Raw genomic sequence first — 23,054 nt, 5'->3', positions numbered from 1 at the left:
TAGCACTAAGGTAGAAGGGTTTCCAGGAACCCCAGTACCACTAAAATATAATAATAATAATAACAACAATAACAATAACAATAATAATAGACTAGGGATGTAGTTCAGTGGTAGAGTACCCCTAGGTTAAATCCCCAGGACTGTTAAAAAAAAAAGTCCCTACCTACTAATATCAACATCTGAGTCATTTGGGTGTTTTAGTGTTAGTTTCCATTGCTTTTCTTTTTCTCTTGAAAATTGGTCACCTTGCCTGTCAAGTAATTTTGATTTGTATCCTAGGCATAATTAGTGTTGCAAGCTCCGGATTCCAATATATTCTGAACAGCGCTGACATTTGTGTTTATTTTGGCGGTGACTGACCTGTCTGGAGTCCCATGCAAAGTCTCCTGCCCTGCCACCCGTGCCTACTGGGCTCCACGGCCGATTGCCCTTGGAATCTCTGCTCAGTTCCTTCCTGGCTGAGCTGCTTGAAGTCTGCCCTATGGGTCACGTATGGTTGAGAGGACAGCTAGGGGTGTGGGCAGTTATAGACAACCCAGGGCCTTGTGCGTGCTCGGCAAGTGTTCTGGCACTAAGCTACACCCTCAGCACTTTTTTTCCAATCATTTTTATCTGTCCTGCACAGTACGGATCAGGACCTGCCTTCAGGCTATCAGGAACTGAAAAATAATGTTCTCATTTTTTGAATATTAACCTTTCCAGGACCTGCCTGGTCTGTTACCCTCCAGCACCTTCAGGTAGTTGTTTTTTTATGTTTCCCAGACTTTAGAGTTGTTCTTTATGGTAGAGTTGGTCAAATGTGAGATATCTGGACTCAGCAGAATGGGATCCTCCTATGTCTCAATTACAGTGAACTATACCAATGGTCCCATCGAGATGGCGAGAGAGGCCAGGAGAGGAAACAAGGGTGCCATGTGTTTCAAGACGGGCAAGCAGAGCAGTCAGCTGTGAATTTAAAAACTGGGTTGGGAGCAGAGCATGGTGGTGCACGCTTGTCATTCCGGTCATTGGGAGACCAAGACAGGAGGAGCTCAAGGTAAAGGCCAGCCTCCACAACATAGTGAGAGACTCTGTTCCAAAATAAAAAATAGAGCCGGGCATGGTGGCGCACACTTGTAATCCAAGTACTCGGGAGGCTGAGACAGGAGGATCGCAGGTTCGAAGCCAGCCTCAGCAGCTTAGTGAGGCTCTCAGCAGCTTAGTGAGACCCTGTTTCCAAATAAAAAATATAAAATAGATCTGGAGGTGTATCCCGGAGGTAGAAAGCCCTTGGGTTCCATTCCAAGTACCAAATAAATAAATGAATAAATAAATATTAAAAATAAAATAGGGCTAGAGGTGTCACTCAGAAGTAGAATGCCCCTGGATTCAGTCTCCAGTATAATAATAATAATAATAATAATAATAATAATAATGATGATGATGATGGGTTGGGAATTTCTAGAATTCTAAGATAGACTGGTTCTCATGCAAATTTTCTTCTGTCTTGTGCTTTGGTAAACTAGAGCTAATATTAGAAAATAATCAGTGTTTATTACTGTATCCCTACGTTTATTGAATCTTAACACTCAAGGCAATCCGGTGAGGCTGGGTTGCCTTTACTGGGAGCTTTTCAGCAGAGGGGAACCCTGGGGTTAGGCGAGATTAACCTCAAGGTGACAGTTTGCATGATCTGGGGGCAGGGAGGGCTCTGGGGTGTTTTATCTCCAAGCTACATCCCCCAGCCCTGTTTTAAGATTATTATTTTTTATTTTCAAACAGGTTCTCACTAATTGTTGAGGCTGGTCTTGAACCTACAAATCCCTCCTTTCTCCGCCTCCCAGATACTGGGATTACAGGGTGCACCACCTGCCTGGTTTGTTTGCATGGTTAATCAGGGATAAGAAAGGCTCATATCTGGTGGACTATGTCACATTGCAGATGGCACGCACGCTTCGCTCCAACAAGCCTCTCAGGTAAGGACTGTGGTCTTCACTCCACAGGTGAGGCTTGACAAGGCTAGGTCATTTGCCCAAGTGGTGGACCTCGGCTGTGGACCCCAGCAGATGAGTCCAAATCCACGTTCTCACCCGCTCATCCACGATGCCGCCATGCTGTGCTAAAACCTCTGAAAAGACCCCTTGCCTTCCAGGTCCTCCTCAGAGGCAAGCTCCCCGCCTCTCGGCACATACTAGGTTGATTCAAGCAGAATCCTCCAGGCTGTGGACACTCGGACACGTGCACCCAGGTGACAGCCCGCAAACTGCGGCGGGGTCCGAATCAGCCGGGGAGTCTGTTTCTGCCCATTCACCAGGAACCCCAGCCCACAACCCAAATGAGGAAATCTGCCTAAGAAGGAATAAGCTTCAGAGGTTCCCCGGTCCTGGTTTTCACTTCACGTTTTGGATGCGGCAAGCTGGCAGAGCAGAGATCCCGAGCTCCTGCCAAGGCCTCCGCGCCACCTCCGAGAGCTGCCATGAACCACTTCCAGGCCATACTGACCCAGGTCCGGACCCTGCTCTGCCGCCGGCAGCCGCGCCAGGTGCAGGCCCTCCTGGACAGCCTGCTGGAGGAGGAGCTCCTCTCCAGGGAGTACCATGGCGCCCTGCTCCACGAGCCCGATGGGGAGGCTCTGGCCAGGAAGATCTCTCTGAGCCTGCTGGAGAAAGGAGACCTGGACCTGGGCCTCTTGGGGTGGGCCTGGAATAGGCTGCAGGCCCCAGTGGCCGAGAGGAGGTCCAGCTGCAGGGACCATGGTGGTAAGTGGTCACCCCCTTGGACTCAAGGGGTGCGACTGGTAGGAGAAGCTTAAGGATTCTCTCTCCTTTCTGAATGGGAAGTGGATGGACAGGAATCGGGCATCCGGTGAGCTGGTCCTCTCAGCAGTAGGCGCTCTGCCTGCTTCAGTAAGAAATCATCCTGGGTACATAGGGCAGGGAGGCCTGCCCAGGCCGCTCCCCGAGCCCCTCCAGCACGCCAGCACCGGGGGTGCACGGGGACACAGATCAGCACCTGCCTGCAACGGCTCACAGCCTAGGCCCAATCGAAAGGTTCAAACGTGGAGAAATAGGCTGGGCATGGTGGCGCACGCTTGTAATCCCAGCACTTGGGAGGCTGAGACAGGAGGATCACGATTCATGGACAGCCTCAGCTACTTAGTGAGGCCCTTTGCAACTCAGTGAGACCCTGTTTTGAAATAAAGAATAAAAAAAGAGCTGGGGGTGTAGCTCGGAAGTAGAATGTCCCTGGGTTCCATCCCCAATACCACACACAAAAAAAGAGTATCGATGACACTTAGGTGTTTATATTTTGGGGGTGGTGTGCTAGGGTGGAACCCGGGACACACTCAGGCCGAGCATGTGCTCTGGCAGTGAGCCACCCGCCAGCCACCCTTGTGTCCTAAACAGGACACCAAGCCCGCAGCTGCTGTGTCTGCCACCCCACCGCCAAGGCTCCTCCAGCGGTCCGGGTCTCCTTCTCTGGCACAGGCAGGGGCTCACCAGGTTGCAGTGTATTTTCTACAGATGTGAGCTTGTTTTGACTTCTGCATGTGAAACTGTGCTTTTCTGGCCTCTGGACTTAGGGCTGTTAATTCTGGCCCTTCTTGGGCTCTCGTTTTGATGGTTGTGGAGTCACTGGGAACGTGGATGCTGACAGTGATTGACATCTTCTGAGCCTTTACGGAGCAGCCTGAGCAAAGCCCAGCAGCCCTTTGCTTGGTTTTCCTTCCTGAACCCGTGGACCATCCGCTCCTTCACCCAAAGACTGCTCAGAGGGCCCCAGGTGGGAGGTGCAGGCTGCATTTGAAGACTGTGTGTGTGTGCGTGCGTGTGTGTGTGTGTGTGTGTGTGTGTGTGTGTGTGTGTGTGTTACTGGGGATGGAACCCAGGGGCATTCTACCTCCAAGCCACATCCCCAGCCCTAACTTACTTTTTATTTGGAAACAGGGTCTCACTAAATTATTGTATCCTAGCCTCAAAACTGTGGCCTTCCTGTCTCAGCCTCCCAAGTACCAGGATCGGAGGCCCGTACCTGGCGCGCTTCTCAGGTCCAGACCTAAGTTCATGTCCGTCCTTACTTGGGCCCTGGTCCCGTGGTCCCATTCTCGCCCAGGTGGTTCCGATCTGTCTCTGGGACACCCTTCTATCGCTCCATCCTAACGGACGCCCAAGGAAGGGGCCCTTGGACCACCCGCTCATCTCTGGGGGTTTCTCCGCAGGGGCGCAAGCAGCCCGGGTGGTCTTGCTGGGGTGCAGATGCCACAAGTCAGAGCCTCCCTCTGCCCTGGCGGCCCTCCCCCCGCCGCAGAACACTCCCTCCCGCCGTGGCTGCCCCTGCCTCAGCCTCTTCCCCCACTTCTGAGGGGGCTGGTTCCTGTTATTTAACTCTGTTTCCTCCCTGGGGATCTAATATTTTTATTTTGGAGGCCACGTGACTTCAGAAAGTGGAACTGGGCTCGGGGCGTTGTGGTCCTGGGGGGGCTGGGAGGCAGAGAAGGATGAACAGCCTCCTTTCCTGGCACCCCTCTCTTCCTGCCCTGCAAGTCAGCCCTCCAGGCCTCCCAGGTTTGGCCTCCCCAGCAGCAAGCAAGCACTGGGGGGGGGGACAGCAGGCTCGGCGGGGAGCTGGAGAACAGGGAGAGAGAGAGGCACGTGGGGTGTACGCAGGGGTTTCAGTGGGAGGCTCAGAAGAGGAAATCATCCGTGCAGGGTTTTGTGCCTCTCCCTCTCGGCCACGCTGTGATGACCTAGGCCCGCCACCGCTCCCCACGTCACTCAGAGGAAGAGCAACAACGGCCCGAGAGGCCTTGCAGATGCGGTCTCGCCACCGCTCCGCTCCTCCCCTGCTTTTCTGCCTTGCTAGGTGACTCCACCATGCCGGTGCCCTGGCTCTTTCTCCCACACACCTGGTGGCCTCAGGACCTTTACACGTGCTTTTCCCTCTGCCTGGAGCACTCTCCCCCAGGCACCCTCTCAGCCAGCTGCCTAAATCCATTACCTTGTTAATGACGAAGCCCACCCGTCCCGCTTGGAACTGCAGCCCCCCGTGCTCGGAGCCCCTCCTTGAATGAGCTTCTTCAGCTTCTAGGTCTTTACTTTTGCACCGAGTATGTCCTTTATCAAGCTCCACGGGACCTGGACCTGTGCTTTAATCACGACGCGCCCCACAGAGCATGGGCGTGGTGCACGTTTCTTGGATGCTGAATGGATAGGGCCTAGTGTGCTACCGCGAGCCCTGCTTTACAAATGAGTAAACGGAGGCGTCAGGTCATGGCCCGGGGAGGGGGCCCCACGGGGCTCCCGAGTCCAGACACATCGTGACATTTTTCTGCTTGGCTTCCTCTTCTAAACAAGCAGAGAGGATACGGTAAATCTGCCCAAACCAGATTAGCCATCTCCAAACTGAAACTCGCCCATGATTCAGAAGGCGCCTTCAGATGGAGCGGCCCGTGCGGCCCCAGGGCAGAGGCCCCCCAACCCCACTTCTGGGGGCCTGGGGTGGGCTCCGGGCTACACGGAGCCCCAGGAAAGCTCAGGGAACGTCTTGGGTGAATGTCTGCCTTGGGTGACCCTGGTAGAGCCACAGGGAGCCAGGGAAGGGAGAGAGAGGCCGGTGGCAACGGAGAAAAGCTCTGCTAGCTACGAGCCGGGACCTCGCCACGTGGCTGGCCCACGCTGAACCTCGGTGTCATATCTCTAAAGCGGGAGCGCTGTAGCTCTCCTGGGCAATAGTGGGTTAACTGAATGGCTGCAGACCACCTAAGGAGGCGAACATGAGGGGCATCAAACAGCGGGGAGAAGTCAGGCGAGTGGCACTCGGTCGCAATCCCAGTGCTTGGGAAGCTGAGGTAGGGGGATCACAGGTTCGAGGGAAGCCTTAGCAATTTAGTGAGGCTCTCTTTCAGAATAAAAAAATAAAAAGGGCTGGGGGTGTAGAATGGGCTTGGGTTCAATCCCCAGTGCCAATAAAAAGGGGTAAATGAACCAGGGCCCATGTCACTAAGGCCCCACACGACATTCCCTCTGCGTGAAACAGGCCGGCGGCGGGGCCGCGGTGCACTCTGAGAGCCAAGCCATCACATCGTGGCCCTCGGCTGGGCACGGCGAATAAGCGCAGAGGCTTTGCCCTCGCACACCTGAGCTCCAGTCCTGGCTCCCGTTCCCAAAGGCATGACTTTGAGCGCTGCCAGGGCCCCCTCTGGGCCTCAGTTTACCCTTCTGTATGCTGGGGGCAATAACCGTCCTGAGGACAGCATCCGAGGGCAGGCGTGTGCGTCCCCAGCCACAGGGCGCTGCTCTGACCCAGCGGCCTCCAGGTTGTGGCAACCAGGCGGGGCGTGAGCGGCTGGAGGCTGCAGGCGGCCTAGGCTTGTCCCTGGAGCAGGAGGCCACGGCCGCCGCAGTGCCGCTTTCTCCAGGCTGCAGGGCGTCCCCGGCCCCGCGACGTGTTCTGTGCTGTCTTTGGCTCTACCTGGCTGTCGTGGTTTCTGTGATTTTGCTCTGTGGTCTGTTCTAGGAACTGTCGAAGGTGCGCTCCTGCTAGGATATGGCCTGCTTTATAGGAAAGGGAGGGACGTCTCTGCCACTTGGCTAGCCTCCCTCAGCTTCCTTCTCCATTTAGCCTCCAGAGAAAGGAAACCCGGCCGCCAGGCTGCGCAGGAGCCAGCCCCGCTCTGGGCGGGGGCGCCTTGCGTCTAGAAAGAGGTGCGGCTCTTGGAGCCCTCCTGTTCTTGCGCCCGGCCACCTCCCGGCCAGGCCCGCCGCCACCCCTCACCTAGGTGAGGAGGAAAAGCCCCTGCTCCCGGAAGCTGGCACTTCCCCTGGGTTTTCCCCAGGCCGCCGGCCTCCGAGCCTGGCACCTCACCTAACCAAGGCGGGTTTCTGTTCCCGGCTGCCGTCGCCAGCTCACCTGCGTCCTTATCTCCCGTCCACCGGTCGGTGCCTCCAGCTGGCCACCCTGCCTGCCGGCCGGCCCTCAGCTTTCCAGGCTCAGCTGCCTACCTGCCTGGGTCGGTTTCTCAATTGACCTGGCATGGTTTCCTTGTACACATTCAGCCGCCACCTCCACTTACTGATTTCGGCATTTCTGTGTGATATGTCCATAGAAACCTGTGTGCCTGGTATCCACCTGTGCACATGGGTGTACAGACACCGAGAGAACTGAATTCCCAAACCCCTGCCTGCCTACCTAATTTGGATGCATGCCAGTTTTATTCTGTGTATTCACCTATTTGTCTATTTACCAACCTCCTCCCCTCCTCCTCCTCCTCCTCCTCCTCCTCCTTCTTCCTCCTTCTCCTTCTCTCTCTCTCTCTCTCTCTCTCTCTCTCTCTCTCTCTCTCTCTCTCTCTTTGTGGTACTGAGGTAGAACCCAGAGGCTTTTCTACCTCCGGGCTACACTCCCAGACCTACTTTATACTTTATTTGGAAACAGGGTCTCACTAAGTTGCTGAAAGCCTCACTCAGTAGCTGAGTCTGTCTTCGAACCTGCGATCCTCCTGTCGCAGCCTCCCAAGCGCGGGGATTACAGGCATGCCCACCACGCCTGGCACTGCCCATCTCTCTTTCCTTCTTCCCTCTTTCCTTCCCTCCTTCTTCGTCATTTATTTAACTTTTACTAGGAATTTTGGTGGTCACCAAAATGCACCAGGCACTTGCAACATCTTAGGGGAGAATCTTTTTTTTCTCTTTATGGTCCTGGAGATTGAACCCAGGGGCATTCAACCTCTGAGCTATACTCCCAGCCCCATTTTTATTTTTATTTTGAAATAGAGTCTCACTAGGTTGATGAGAGTTTCACTACTTGCTGAGGCTGTCCTCGAACCTGCGATCCTCCTGTCTCAGCCTCCTAAGTCCTGGGATCACAGGTGTGCACCACCAGGCCTAGATCTTAGAGGAGAATCTCTTCCTTTAGCTTATTTTTGGGGGGGAGGTACTGGGGATTGAGCCCAGGGTCTTGCACATGCTAGACAAGGCTCTACCACTGAGCTACACCCCTTGCCTTCTTCCATTTGGGACGAGAGGCTGCCTTGATTGTTCAAATCTCAGATCCCATCCATTGATTCCAGCAGCTTTGAAGCTGGGTGTTTCTTAGACGCTCAGCTCTGCCAGGTGTGGAGGCGAGGGCCATAAAAGACCTGAGCCCAGACACAGCTTCGTGGTCCCAGCAGAGACAGTAGAGGCTGTTCTCCTGAGATACAAATGGGACCGTTTATTGCCGACTCATCTGGCAACACGTTTGTGAAAACAAAGCGGAAGATGGTTGTTGGCTGGAAGGGTGACCAAGGCAAGGACTTGGACGTGGGGGGACGGCTGAGACAGGGGCCAACCAAGCCCGAGCGGGGGCAAGAAAGAAGGCCTGGGAGGGGGTTAGAGCATCTTAGACCTGGGAGAATGGCTGAGAGGGGCCAGCGGTGCAGGAAGAGGGCCTGGGAGGGGGTCCGGGGGAGCAAAGGGACGGAGATGGGAAAGAGCAGGGTCCTTGCGGGGAGATCGCAGCAAGGACTGGCAAGCTTCTGAAACGGTGTTCATTTGATTAGTAGCAGTCGTAGCAGAGATAGTAGTATTGGACTCAGGAACATTCCACCTTCAAGCTACCCCTGACTTATTTACGTATGTATGTATGTATGTATGTATGTATGTATGTATGTATGTATCTATCTATCTATCTATCTATCTTCAAACAGAGTCTTCCTAAGTTTCTGAGGCTGTCCTCAAACCTGCAATCCTCCTGTTTCAGCCTCCCAAGTATCGGGATTGCAGGCGTGCGCCACTGCACCTGGCTTGGGACCCTGTTCTTTCCTGGGAGGAGTCACCACCTCTCCATCCCACTCTGGGACCGGACGAAGGACCCCAGAATGGCAACCGTACTGTTTCTACTGCTTGCTAACGGTCTGTCATGTAGATCCTGACTTGAGACACGAAACTCAGAACCTTCCGGCAATGAGGTTGGCTTCATTGCAAGCAAACTTGGGTTCAGACAAGTGGTCACCCCGGCTGTGGGTCTGAGCCCCTGAAAGGCAGATAGCTGCTTTAACAGAGAAAAACTCCTCCTCTCTGCCCTTTGCCCCCATCACTCAGGCCAGGGAGGTTGTCATTTGACCCCTGGGTCCTCCTGCCCCTTCTCACCATCTCTCCATCCCCGCTGATCTGCGCTGTGGTTCAGAGCCCGTCAGCTCCTGGCTGGGTACCACAGCCCTGCATCTCTAGCCGCTCTGCCTGGTCCCTCCGGGTGCTAATGCAGCCTCCGCCCCCCGCTGAAACAGCAGCCCGGTGCAGCTCTCTGCCCTGCTCAGAAACCTTCTATCCTGACCCTGGCGTGATCATCTTGGGTCTTGTGGAGTGTGGTTCTGGAGGGTCAGGAAGGAGGGAGAGGAACCAGGCAGCAGGTGGCTGCTGTCGCCCAGGCAGGCGCAACCCCAGGCCCGGCCGCCTCTTGTTCCCAGCACCGCCCTCGCGCGAGGCTGCCTTGGCAGGGTGGGCAGGGGCGTCAGAGCCAGCGCCTCAGAGAGCAGGAAGGGACCCCCGTAGGTGGCCTGGAGACAGCAGAGCGGCCAGGGCGCCTCTCCCCGGGCATCATCCCACGGGAGAACGATACTTCTTAGGATTCAGCCAAACAAAGGCTGCTTCAAATGGATTCTTAGCGTTTCTCATTGTCTGTCTTCTTCTCCTGAGACTTCTGAACGCGGTGGCTGCTTCAAAATGGCCATCACACAAAGGTAGGCCTAACCCTCATCTCACACACAGGGCAGCCGAGGCTGGCCGAGGGGAGCAAGGGGCCCGAGGTCAGGCGCCTGCTAGTAGCGGCGGCTCCGCCTCGGTCCAGCATCCTTTCAGGCACAGTGCACGAGCCTACAGTTCAGTTTCCCAAGCTCCGTTCATTTCGGTACCACTCTCTGAATTTATTATTTTTTCCTGCATGCCACCTACACCATTATTTATGCAACAATTTTTTTCAAACCTTTCACATTTGTTTCTTTTTTTATATGGTATTGGGGATTGAACCCAGGGGGTATTCTACTTCCTAGCTACAGTCCCAGCTCTTTAAAAAACAAAACAAAACAGGGTCTCACCAAGTTGCTGAGTCTATCCTTGAACCTGCGATCCTCCTGTCTCAGCCTCCCAAGTACTAAGATAATAGGCATGCGCCACTATCCCCTGGGTCCAGGGATGTTCTACTATGAGATAGTCTTTCCTTCCTCCCTTCCTTCTTCCCTTCCTTCCTTCCTTCCTTCCTTCCTTCCTTCCTTCCTTCCTTCCTTCCTTTTGCAGTACTGGGGATAGAACCCGGGGTGCTCTACCACTGAGTTGTACCCCCAGCCCTTTTTATTTCTTTTGTGGTACTGGGGATCGATCCCAGTGGAATTCTACTTCCAAGCTGTACCCCTAGCCCTATCTTTTATTCTTTATTTTGAAACAGAATCTCCCTAAGTTGCCCAGGCTGGCCTCAAACTTACAGTCCTCCTGCCTCAGCCTCCCAAGTGGCTGGGAGGACAGGAGTTCACCACCGCACCTGGCACATTTTTCACTCATTTTCAAAAAAAAAAAAAACCTTTATATCCCACCATAAAAAGAAAAATGTAAAAAGTAGGTCAGTGCTACTAGATTCTAGCCAGATACTGTTGACTGCTGCAAGCTCAGAGGCTGGAGAGCTGCTCTCTGTTAAAAGAGGAGGCCTTGCATTAAAAGAGGTGTTAAAATGACATACAGGGCCGGGCCTGGTGGCTGGTGCGCACTTATAATCCCAGGACTTGGGAGACTGAGACAGGAGGATTCCAGGCTTGAGGCCAGCTAGCCTTAGCAACGTGGTGAGGACCTCAGCAACTTAGTGAGACCTTGTTTCAAAAGAAAAAATGAAATGAAATAAAATAAAATAGGGCTGGGGGTGTAGCTCAGAGGTAGAATGCCATTGCATTCAATTCCCAGTACAAAAAGGAGAGAGAGAGAGAACCGTACTGGCCCCCAGCTGACACTCTCCCTGGTGCCATCAGGAGAAGCAGTCTTAAAGCAGTTCTGACTTTCTCCCGTGGGAACCAATATTACTTAGCACCATCTGTATGTCACTCCACACCAGCCAGCTAGAGGGGCACCGCGACTGGGTGAACCTCCTATGTGTAATATATGCTTTAGTCCAGTGTCTTGAAATAAAAATGATGAGTGGATGTCCCATGATCTCCAGGGAGATTCAGGCCAATAAAAATGATGGGTGGGCCACCCGTGATTGGCAGGGAGATTCAGGGCAATTGGATGGGGCCACGGGGTGGGAGGAGGAGCAGAGCCTATCGCTCTCAGCTCGCCCCAGCACTGATGGGCCTTGACACGGGCCTCACCCCGCAGAGGAGGCGGAGATGGCAGCTGGCGCCGTGAGCTCCACCGCGACAATGCCCGAAAGTCAGAATACTGAAGCGGCCTTCGGCAGACAACGCGCAGCCTTCTGTGGTCACCCGATTTGGTCCACAATAAGGAACTGAAATTAACATCAGAGGGCGTGGGGAGGGCTCCAGGGAGTGTGGGCAAATTAGAGCCTATCCAGACACAGGAAATCTGACAGCATGGGGGTACCTTGCAGGGGAGAGTTTTCTGCTGGTCCCTTGTTTGCTGGCTTGGGTTGGCGGGCTGGGCTCCTGGCTGGTGTAGGGAAAGTGGCTGGTAATGAGGCTGCCTGCTTCTGATCTGAGCATCTGAAGACATCCTTGGGGAGACTGAGGGGGTGCCAGGAGAGGGGCTGCAGACCCAAGGAGCTGTGGCCTCCCTGGGTTTCCCACACCATGCGTCGCCTGGTTACACGCCCTGCGGGGTCCCACCTGCGAGAACCCCAAGGTAAAAAGGTGAGGGTGGAGGGAGTTGGAGCTGAATGCATCTTTAATATATTTATTTATTTATTTATTTTTGTGGTATTGGGTATGAAATCCAGGGACCTTCTACTTCCAGGCTACACTCCCAGACCTATTTTCTATTTTATTTGCTAACAGCGTCTCGCTAAGTTGCTGAGAGCCTCACTAAGTAGCTGAGGCTGGCTTCGAACCTGCGCGATCCTCCTGTCACAGCCTCCCAAGCGCGGGGATTACAAGCGTGCGCCACCACGCCCGGCTTCTTTATTATGTTTAAAGCAAGGTCTCCGTTGGTCCCACCATCCCAGATAAACAGAGGCACTGCTCTAGGTCGCGGCCTGAGCACGGGGAGGGCGCCTGTCTGCCCGGGCAGCCTGGTGAGGGTGTGAAGCCAGTATCTATTCTCTTCCACTCCGGGCACTTGGGATCCCAGGCGTCTGGGATGTGAGAGGGCTCCACTAAGCACTCAGACTCTCCCGGGGGTGTGCCTTAGCTCAGTAGTGCCAACCCGGCCAGGTCAAGTTCAATCACAAGGTCTTCTGGCTGCCAGGTCTGTCTTTGGGTAAATATTGAGGGACGCTTTGGCTGGATTCTACCCCATCTCTGGGGAAGCAGGAAACCAACACTGAGGTGGGCTGGGCACCACGGCGGTGGTGTAGCTGTTGACCGCGGGCACCTGGGGCAGCTGCTGCCCTTACCTGCCCCCGCTCCCTGTTTCCAAATGGTGTTGGGAGGAAATGGAGCCCAGGGGACAGATGCCGAGAGGAGGACAGCACAGACATCTGGCCCCAGCCCCGAGGTGGTGCGCAGGCTTGACACCCAGCTGAGCTACGGGTGTGCCCTCCAGCAAGCCGCTAACCAACGAGTCTGTTTCCCCCGCTGTACATGGGTGAAGGGGTAAATCCGTATGGTGGGGTAATGGATTGGGATGGAAGGACCCAGCACAGTACTTAGGGCCTTGCAGGAACCATCAGAGACCTCATGTTATTGGCACTGCTGTTGAAGGATTGTTAGAGGCAAGAAGTCCTTTTCTCACGCGCCCCTGAAACACACGGCTTGCCCTGAACGCAGAGATGGATGACAGGTTCCCCGGCTCGGTTGGAGCAGCTGGAGGTCCACACCCTCAGTCCCACAAGAGGAATTCCAGGCCTGGAAAGAGGAAGCGACCTCCCTCTCCGCATGGTCCCATGTCCTGGTGGAACAGGGGCCAGCTCTCTGGAGAGAAAGGCAGGACTTGCCACCAGGGGGTGTGATGATGCCACACTGGGCGTCAGTCGTCCCCGGGGTGGGTGGGGAGCCGGGCGCCCATCGTCCCGGGGTGGGGTGGGGGCTTCTTCCTCCCAAGGGCACGGAGCGTGGAGAAGTGATAGGTCGGTCTAGCGGGGCTCCAGTTGTGCAGAGCTGGAGAGCCACACGGCCACCCAGGCTGGGACAGGCTCCTGCAGGCACCTGCCCGACAGCGGGACCCTCCCCCCAGGCAGAGGCTGCTCAGTTCAAGGAACAAGCAGGAGGGGCACTCTGGGAAGTCGGGGAGCTGGGGTGCCGTGAGAATGTTTCTGAGAAAGCACGTGGGTGCCTGCCTACTCCTAGTTAGTCTCAAGCGCGTCTGGTAGAAAGAAAGTGAAAGGGAACGAGGGCTGCCGCGGCCAGGGAGGTGGGGTCCTGGGCGCCCTGCCCGCCCCAAGCTCGCCACAGCCCCAGAGCTGGCGGGAGCAGCAGGCAGCGCGCTCGCTCCGGAGCCGGGGAACCGCGCCGCGGTAGGTGACCAGGTCCCCTCCTCTGCAGCCCCTAAAGCTGGGCTGGGAAGCGAAGCTCCACCCTGAGGCTGGCAGCTACCTGCCCGAGGTCACACACCAACACTGGGGGGAGAGGGAGAAGGTGCAGAAGGTGGGTGAGATGCTGGAAGGTTCTGATGGGATCTGGGAGCGGGGGATGGACGAGGGGAGGCGGTGGGGCTGTCTGGCGAGAGGGTCTGCAAAGAGACTGGGACCCAGGGCGCAGAGGGACGGGAGCAGACACGCCCCGCCAGCCCTAGGTCTGGTCTCTGTGTGCGCGCCCTGGGTCCTGCAGAGGAGCCCAAGGGCGTGCAGGGAAGGACCCGGGACTTTGGACCAGGGCTGCCCTTCACTGAGTCTCTCTTGGTTAGCCTGTCTGTTCATACTGGGAGTTTGAGTGGAGGACTGGAGATATTTTCACCTCTTTGACCATCTTGGGAAACAGGGAGCTCCCCCAGCCCATGCACATCTGCCTGGCTTTGGGGTCTGGAGCCACATCTTCTCAAGAAGAACCACTAAGGGAGGGGCCCTAAAGGGTTCTGGAGCTCCCTGGAGCCCCCAAAACTCATCATGGGAGCCTCTGTGCTGACCTTCCTATGGGACCTTAAAACCCACCGTCCTCCTGAGCCGGGCAGCCCAGGTACCGCTAGAGAAAGGGCCACAAAACAAGGAGCCCATGGTGCCCGCCCCCATCAGAGCCAGGAGTTCCTAACCTGGGCAAGATTTCCACCTGCCCCTCCCCCAGCCATAAATAAATACATACATACGCCTCTCCCGTGAAGATTAAGGAAATCGGGGCTTCCTGCCCTCGGCCTGGGAGGGCCGAAGGGAGAGGAAGGAAGCCCAGCAAACCTCTTTCCAAATTCCGGGCCTCCGCCGGTCCCCAGGGATCTCAGCGTGTGGGCTGGAAAGAGCCTCAGAGATAACTGAGCCAGGGAGTCCCAGCATCCCGCCAACAGGAGTCACCTGGGGAGGGTCGGCGCAGCGCTCCACTGGCTACCCCCCCACCACCTGCAGGTGAACCACCTGCCCTGATGGTCTCCCACTCTTTTCCCCAGTCATCTAGACCCTGAGGCTTGTGAAGGCTGGGTTATTTGTTTATTTTTTGCGGTACTGGGGATGGAACCCAGGGGCATTCTACCTCCGAGCTACTACACCCCCAGCCCTATTTTTTATTCTTTATTTTGAAACAGGCTCTCACTGAGTTGCGGAGGGCCTCACTAAGTAGCCGAGGCTGGCCGCGAACCCGATCTTCCTGTCTCAGCCTCCCCAGTGCTGGGATTACAAGCGTGCGCCGCCGCGCCCGGCTGGGGAGGCTGTTTTGCTTGGCTTGTTTTGTTTTGGTTTGATTTGCCAAAAGCCATGAGGAAGCAGCTACCCAGGGTCACTTCTGAACCCAGCGCCTGGGCCAGTGGTGTGAGACTCAGGCCAGTCCCTGAATAATCAAAGGGAAACCTGTTGACGCAGCAAAGTCTATCGGAGCCCAGGGTCTCCAGAGCGCGGAACCTAGTACTTGGGAAGGGTCCAGAAATTAACACAAGGTCCTGGGGCGGTGACGGACAGTTGGAGAAGCTGCCGAGGGCGGGGAAGAAGCTTCTCAAGGTGGCTCCCAGACTTGCCTTCAAGCCCCCCTGAGTGACAAGTGGCTTCCCTCCTTCATGCCTGATCTGCAGAACGCACTTGGCGCAGGGGTGCTTTCTACACGATCCCCTGACCTGCGCAGAAGTGCTTGGCAAATGGGCCAGCGACCTCGGGAGTGATTGCTACAATTCTTACGAGGTTGGTTAAGAAGGTTTAAGACGTGGCCGTGGATGGGATTCCAAAGGTTTCCGAGAGCCAACGCGCACTTGGGGAGTGGCCCGGCTCGTATGCGGGGACATGGACCTTGCAGCTCCCGCCCGCTGTCTTCACTCAGAGGCGAAGCCTCTAGTTTTGTTTTGGCACAAGGGTGTCTTTCTGCAGGGCTCTCTTAACAAAGAGGCAGGGAAGCTGACTTTATTTTGATAACATTCTTCTGTTTTAACTGGCAAGTGATCGGTCCTTTTTTTGTTTCCATTCTGGAAAGCGATAGAAATTTTCTTCTTGCCAAACGGTGGTAGACATATATGATGCGAAATGGACCGTCTTCAGGCCTTTGTAAGTGCACAACTCAGTATTAAAGTGCGTTCACAATGTGCATACATCTGCACCGTCTGTCTCCAGAACTTTTTCATCATCCTCCAAATGAAACTTTGACCCCATCCATTAAGCAAAACTCCCTGCTCCCCTTTCCCCAGACCCTGGTGACTTCTAGTCTCCTTTCTATGATTTGGGTGCAATCTCAGTACTTGGGAGGCTGAGACAGGAGGATCCCAGGTTCGAGGCTAGCCTCAGCAATTTGCTGCAAATTAAAAAAAAATATAGGGCTGGGAGAGGGGAACTCAACGTAGAATGCTTCTGCATTCAACTTCCAGTACCAAAAACAAAAACAAAAAAACACAACTAAGAAATCAGATTCCTGGGGCCAGCCTCGAACCTGACTCCCCCAGGGGTAAAGCAGTGTGTGTGAGTCCCTCCCACACAATCCCCCCTCACAGCCAAGCCTGCAGCCGTGGCACGCCGCTGTCAGATCCTGGCAGGCAGGGCTGGCTTTGGTTTGCGCCAGGGCCTCCAGCGCGCCCAGGAGCAGGCACCCGCTAGGCCAGGCAGGGGGCAGGGGCGGGGCTGGTGTTTGGGGCCGGGCTTTATAACTGCAGCCACCGGGTCCTCCTTCCTAAGACTTCTTTCTAAGCCACCGATTGCAGCCAGGAATGTTGAGACAGGCAGGGGCTGGGGGGCCGCCTGGAGCTGGGAGGGGGCTTCTTTTCCGGGACCCCCCGGCCTGGGATCACGGGGCCCCTGGGACCACCTCGCCCTGCAGCCTCCATAGCTACCAAGGACCAGCATGCAGTGACCAGGCCGCTGCGGCTGTCTCGTCTGAGAGCCAGGGTTCTCCAGCTGGTATGAGGTGGGTGTTCAGAGAGAGGTGGGGCTTGCCTGCAGGTAGGGAGGTAAAATCAGTGTTTTGTTTTATTTATTTATTTTTTTAGGGTTTCGTATGATTTCCAGATTGCACTTGGAAAAAAATAGAGCCGAGTTGTGTTTGTTTGGGTTCTCTGGGAAGTCAGGTTAGAGCTGGAGATGGGCAGACAGAAGGCACAAAGGGGAGCGGGAGAGGGGGTCGCTTTCGAGGAGACCACTGGAGGGGAAAGGAAGCAGAGGGGAAAGGAGGAGCCAGCCCTGGTGCTGAAGCGGCTGTCGGGGCTGCCCCATACTGAGGCAAAGAGCCCAGACCTCTGTGCCCTCCGCGGGCCAGTCCTTGGATGTGGCCCCCCTGGTGTCTGAGTCCATTTTCTATGGCTCTAACTGATATCACTGACTGCGTAATTTATAAATAAGAGAAGTTCTTTCAGCTAGGATTCTGAAGGATTGGAGGTTCAAAAGCATCTAGCCAGGGCTTCTTTTTTATTTTATTTTATTTTATTTTATTTTATTGTTTGCGGTACTGGGGATGGAACCCAGGAGGGGCGTTCTACCTCTGAGCGACACCCCCTGGCTCTATTTTTTATTCTTCTTCTTCTTTTTTTTAATGGTGGTACTGGGGTGGAACCCAGAGGCTTTCTACCTCCAGACTATACTCCCAGCCCTTTTTTCTATTTTATTTGGAAACAGGGTCTCACTAAGTCGCTGAGAGCCTCACTAAGTAGCTGAGGCTGGCTTCGAACCTGCGCGATCCTCCTGTCTCAGCCTCCCAAGCGCGGGGATTACATGCGTGCGCCACCACACCCAGCTTTATTCTTTATTTTAAAACAGGGTTTCACTGAGTTGCAAAGGGCCTCACTAAGTAGCGGAGTCTGACTGCAAACTGAGATCCTCCTGTCTCGGCCTCCCGAATGCTGGGATTAAAAGCGTGTGTATCACCACGCCCATCTTGGCGGCTTCTGACTGCTTCAGGTCTTCCCCTTTTTATAAAGCCACTAATGCCACCATGAGGGCCCCACCCTCATGACCTAATCCTCTAATTTCCTCCCCAGAGCACCAGCTCCAAACACCATGAACATACATGCGGTCTCGAGGGTGCATTTCCAGCCCGGGAATTCCGAGAGGCACAACCGAACCATAGTGCTCGGAGAAGGGGTGTGGCTGGGGCGAGCCCAGGGACACTGGAGACATCCTGCAGCTGGAGGGTGGACGGGCTGTCCTGCAGCAGCTGAGCCGGGCAGCGCATTCCTTACGCTCGCTGAAAATGTCAAGTCCCAGCGCCTCTGGAGGCAGGACCCTACGTTGTCACGTAGAGCTATGGGACTTATTTTTTAAGCCTTATAAAATTTTTTTAGAACCGTTTTCAGTTCACAGCCCTCCCGAGTAGAAGATACAGAGATTTCCCATCCATCCTTTCACAGCCCTCCCATCATCAACATCCCCCCGGTGGACGTTTGTTGCCACCGTGAACTTGCAGTGGCGCGTCACCATTACCCAAGGTCCCCACGGTTTGCACGACGGCCACTCCTGGTGATGTGCACCCCCCGGGTCTGAACGAGAGCGTGGCGGGTGACACAGGTCCACCCCTGCGGTATCGGTCACGAACCTGTAAATCCCAGGTGCTGCACGGGTCCCTCCCTCCATCCACCTCCCCGCAGCCCCTGACCATTGTAAGGTCTCCGTGCTCCTGCCTTTTCCAGAGTGGCCCGGGGTTGGGATTACACAGCGTGCAGCCTTCCAAATAGGTGTCTTTCACTCAATGATGCTGTGTTTTTGTGTTTTGTTTTGGATTTTTTGTTGGTCTGTTTTGCGATACTGGAGACTGAACTCAGGGCCATTCTATCCCTGAGCTACAACTCCCCGCCCCCAGCCCTTTTTACGTTTTGTTTTGAAGCAGGGTCTCACTAGGTGGCTGAGGGTCTTGCTGCATTGCTGAGGCTGTCCTTGAACCCATGATCCTCCTGTCTCAGCCTCCCAAGTGCTGGGCTTACAGGTATGCACAACCCCATTGCCCAGCTGGAGTTGTGTTTTTAACTTTTTATTTTTATTTTTATTTTTTGGTGGTACTGGGGTTCCTAGAAGCCCTTCTACCTCTGAGCTACACTCCCAGACCTATTTTATATATTTTTTTATATTTGGAAACAGGGTCTCTTAAGCCAGCGAGGCTGGCTCCGAACCAGTGTGATCCTCCTGTCTCTGCGTCCCAAGCACGGGGAGTACAAGCGTGCGCCACCACACCCGGTTTGGAGTTGTGTTTTTAAACCCCCATCCTGTGAAATCCCTTTTGGAGAAATGAGGTTCCGGGTCTCTTGGTGCCCTTTGACAGAACGGTTTTGTCTTCCCCTCTGGAAGGAACTGAGATCCTTGTAAAATGTCATTTGAAAACCAGGGCTCTCAGAGGAGCCTCCGATTGGACAGATGTGGGCGCTGGGGATCGGAGATGGGAAGGAGCTGCCTGTCTGAGCAGAGCAAGGCCCAGGTATGAGGCCTCAGGACTCCTGAGTCGACCTCCCCAACACACACAAGCTGAGATCCTTATAAAACGTCATTTGAAAACCAGTGCTCTCAGCTGAGCCTCCGACTGGACAGCTGTGGGCCCTGGGGATGGATCGGCCCCTCGCAAACCCAGCTGTCCCCGCCTCGCCCGCTTCCTCTGCCCTGACTCTGCTTCACAGAAGCCCTGTGGATGGTGGCCAGGGCTCAGGGCCAAACTTGCTCCATTTCCGGCCTTCCTCCTCTGAGCTCACTTGGTTAAGTTAGGAATGCCAAGATTCTTGAGAGCCCTGGGACGGGGCGGGCGCGGCCGGGCTGAACCATGGGAGCAACTGTTTGCATCCCTGGTTCCCAGAAAGCCGATCTCTGAGCTCTTAATCACCTTTCATTCTGAGCTGGCAGCTGGGCCAGGAGCCCCCACAGCCAGCGCAACACCTGAGCTTCCTGGTTCTTGCTGGAACTGGCCAGCTGGGGCGCTCAGCAGGCCCCTCCAGCCAGCTGCAGAAACACACTCTTCTGCTTCTCAAACCTGCTGCAGGGCGGGAGGGTATGTAATGGAGCATCCATCCCGGCCATCCTCTCTATAGCGGGACAGAGCAAGAAGGAACCTGAGAGGGCTCCAGCAAAGGGTTGCAAACCCAGGTGCCTGGGGAGAGGGGCCACAATTGAGGCCATAGCAAGAGTAGGGTGCTGGCGACAATTAGAGGCATGGTGACCTCTTTATTTCTCTCTCTCCCTCTCCCTCTCCCTCTCCCTCCCTCTCCCCCTCCCTCCCTCTCCCCCTCCCTCCCTCCCTCCCTCCCTCCCTCCCAATCTTCTTGCCTTGAAGAGAAATGACCAGATGATCAGGCCCTCCAACAGCCCTCCAGGCCCTGGGTCCCTGGTGTTTCCCGTGTTCTTTGCACACACCCCCATCTCTGACTCCTCTGGCCCCGCAGGAAGTGAAAGTCTCAAGTGAGATGAGGCCAGTAGTTTCCAAATGTGTTCACGCTGAGTTTCTGGGAGGCCCGCACCGGGCAGGTGCATGGAGGCCAGAGAGGCTGGGGCTTGCTCCCCAGCAGGCGGAGCCCACCTCCCGGCACCAAGCCCCGCACCAAGTCCTCGCCTCCTCCCCAGGACCACAGGCTCTTGGACACAGACCCACCCAGGCACCCTGCGAGGCAGGGAGAGCACAGGCTTGTTTCTTTCTTAAAATTATGATTATGGCTGGGTGTGGCGGCGCATGCTTGTAATCCCAGCATTTGGGAGGCTGACACGGGAGGATCGCGGTGCGTGGACAGCCTCAGCTACTTAGTGAGGCCCTCTGCAACTCAGTGAGACCCTGTTTCAAAATAAAGAATACAAAATAAGGCTGGGGGAGAAACTCGGAGGTAGATTGCCCCTGGGTTCCATCTCCAGTACTGCAAAACATAAATAAATAAATAAATAAATAAATAAATAAATAAATAAATAAATAAATAAATAAAGTAGGGCTGGGGGTGTAGCTCGAAGGTGAAATGCCCCTGGGTTTAAGCTCCAGTACCAGCAAAATAAAACAAAAAACTCAAAGACTGACACGTGGACACTTCCTGTCCACCACTGCCCCCCTTCGCTCTCTGGGGAGGGACAAGAAGGCAGCCCCAGCTCCCGGTTCCCACAAATGGCTCAGCAGTGTTCCCTGGAGCTGCGGGATATTTCTTTGGGCCCCCCCAGCTGCATTCCCAGTTGGCACCTGCGCGCGCTCTTCGGGATTTAAATGAGGCGGGGTCGCCTCCGGAGCGCCCGGCCTGCAGGATCTGCGTCCCCACCAGACCCGCTTGCCCAGCGCTCTGCCTGGCCCGCGCTCCGCTCCGACTTCTGCCGGGGGCATGGAGTCCCGAGTCCTCATGCCGTCTTAATCTGGGGACCTAATCTTGGTGCCACTTACTGTGCGTATCATGGGAGCCAAGTGGTGGCAAAGCACTGAGGTGGGTGCTATACCGACCAAATGCAATCGATCCCAGGGCTCGGAGGGGCCAGGTCACCCACACGGGGTCATACAGTTTGTCTGGATGTGTGAGCCAAAGCCCACACTTGTAACCACCCAATGGCCATATTTAATCTCCCGTCTGAAACACCCCCTGGGCCTAATTGCCAGCTTCTTGGGGGTACTGTGTTTCAAGCCTCTTTGGGGCCCCTGAAGTGCTCAGCCTGTGACGTCCCTGTGTGAGGTGCTCCATAAATTATTGTCTTACAGATTTGGAGGGAAAAACAGAATGAGGTCTCTTAGAGTTTACCAAAGAGAAAGAGGAACTTGTGTTATCTCTTGTCCCAATGGAGATGCTATTTGGAGACTGGCCATGGTAGATGAACAGCTCTAGGCTCCCGGCTTCCGTCCCCACGGGCCTCCGGAAACATCTTGTTATGAGCTTGTAGAGCGGGGTGGGGTTGGGGGAGACCTTTGGGGGAAGGAAAAGGGGAGGGGGCCCAGGCGATGGGAATCATGGTGCTAAAATGACTCAGCCACAAGGGCCGCCAACTCTGTGGTGAAATCCAGGCTCAGAGGGTAAAGAAATGCATTCCAGCTGAGCATGGAGGCGCATGCCTGTAATCCCAGTACTTGGGAGGCCGGGACAGGAGGATTGCAGGTTCGAGGCCAGTCTTGGCCACTTAGCAAGACGTTCAGCAACTTAGTGAGACCCTGATTCAAAATAAAAAAATAAAGTTGGGCTAGGTCGAATGAGGCTGGGTTCAATCCCCGGTACCAAAAGGAAGGAAGGAAGGAAGGAAGGAAGGAAGGAAGGAAGGAAGGAAAGAAGGAAGGAAGGAAGGGAAGGGAAGGAGGAGGAGGAAGAGGAGGAGGAGGATAAGGAAAAGAAAGAGAGAAAGAAAGAAAGAAAGAAAGAAAGAAAGAAAGAAAGAAAGAAAGAAAGAAAGAGAGAAGGGAAGGAAGAAAGAAGCCCAAGATAAAAGGCAGAGCTGAGGCTGAAACCAGGATTCCACAAACACAGCTTGGAGCCTTCCCACCCCCTCCTGAGGAGGAGAAGAGCGTGATTTGGGAGTAGCAGCGAAAGAGCCCCTTCCCTCCAAGGGCCTCCAGAGACCCTCCAGCATATACTCCCCTGTTTTGTGGCCCTGGGGATTTACTCGGGGACATTCTACCTCTGAGCTACACCCTCAGCCCTATTTTTTTTTTTTTAAAACGAGGTCTCACTAAATCGCGGAGGGCTTCACGAGGTGCTGAGGCTCAATTCCAACCTGGGATCCCCTGCCTAGTCTCCCGAGCACTGGAATCACAGGCGGGCACCACCGTGCCTGGCTCTGTACTCCCCTTCCCTGTGATGAAATCATGCGGTGAATTGAACCTGAAAATACGGTTTATTTACCAAGCACTTCAGACTGCTCCTCAAAAGGGAACCTGCCTTGCCATCTGCACCACCATTGCACCACTGAGCCAGGGCAGGTCCCCAGGGTGCCTGGCCTCAGGCCACTGAAAGGGGCATCGGAAGAAGGGGCTCTGGCGCCAGGCCGTTGGCTCCAGTCTCACCTCTCTGGACCTGTTTCTTCACCTGAAAAATAGGAATAAGGATGGATGGGGTATGCACTAGAGGAAACGGGATAATGTCTGCACGTTGTGTGCTTTGATGCTGGAGCTCAGTGGGTACCTGTGAGCTCTCATTCCTGTGCATGGACAGAGCCCGCCAGGTACAGGGCCACCGTGTGTGGGGAGCCGGGCGGCCAGATCCCTTGCTGGGCTCTGGCTTGGACTATGTGCCCCGTGCCGTGCCGGGGTGGCCGAAGGGGCATCTCCTCTGCAGTGGGGTGGTCAGGGTCACCTTCGCCCTCGGGTGCCTCTGGGATTGCGGGTGGGGGCAGGGCTGCCAGTGGGGGCTTCAGAAAGTGAAGTGCTTCCTGAGTGTGTGTAGACATTAGTCCCACCTGCTCCCCAGGTCCCTCCTGCAGAAATCGTGTCGGGGGGGGGATGTGGAGCGAAGGCCAGAAGAATGGAGACCCCAGGG

At 55.1% G+C, this 23,054-nt stretch overlaps 1 protein-coding gene across 1 annotated transcript in view; it reads left to right on the top strand.

Moving 5' to 3' along the window:
* Nucleotides 1–2,455: 2,455 nt before the first annotated feature.
* The window catches only part of CIITA (class II major histocompatibility complex transactivator), a gene marked incomplete at both ends in the record, with an annotated part of 45,646 nt that continues 25,047 nt past the window's right edge, over nucleotides 2,456–23,054 (top strand). Inside the window, 10 exons of the mRNA XM_080703950.1 lie at nucleotides 2,456–2,776; nucleotides 3,387–3,442; nucleotides 3,669–3,762; nucleotides 6,262–6,381; nucleotides 6,496–6,507; nucleotides 6,601–6,683; nucleotides 6,815–6,988; nucleotides 13,423–13,566; nucleotides 18,062–18,254; nucleotides 19,480–19,624. Coding sequence (XP_080560076.1) covers nucleotides 2,456–2,776; nucleotides 3,387–3,442; nucleotides 3,669–3,762; nucleotides 6,262–6,381; nucleotides 6,496–6,507; nucleotides 6,601–6,683; nucleotides 6,815–6,988; nucleotides 13,423–13,566; nucleotides 18,062–18,254; nucleotides 19,480–19,624 — 1,342 coding nt within the window. The remainder of the gene's footprint in view (nucleotides 2,777–3,386; nucleotides 3,443–3,668; nucleotides 3,763–6,261; nucleotides 6,382–6,495; nucleotides 6,508–6,600; nucleotides 6,684–6,814; nucleotides 6,989–13,422; nucleotides 13,567–18,061; nucleotides 18,255–19,479; nucleotides 19,625–23,054) is intronic.

Source organism: Muscardinus avellanarius, assembly GCF_963383645.1.
Source record: "Muscardinus avellanarius genome assembly, chromosome: 10".
NCBI lineage: Eukaryota > Metazoa > Chordata > Mammalia > Rodentia > Gliridae > Muscardinus > Muscardinus avellanarius.
Note: the sequence above shows the minus strand (reverse complement) of the source record. Positions and strands in the feature narration are given on the sequence as shown.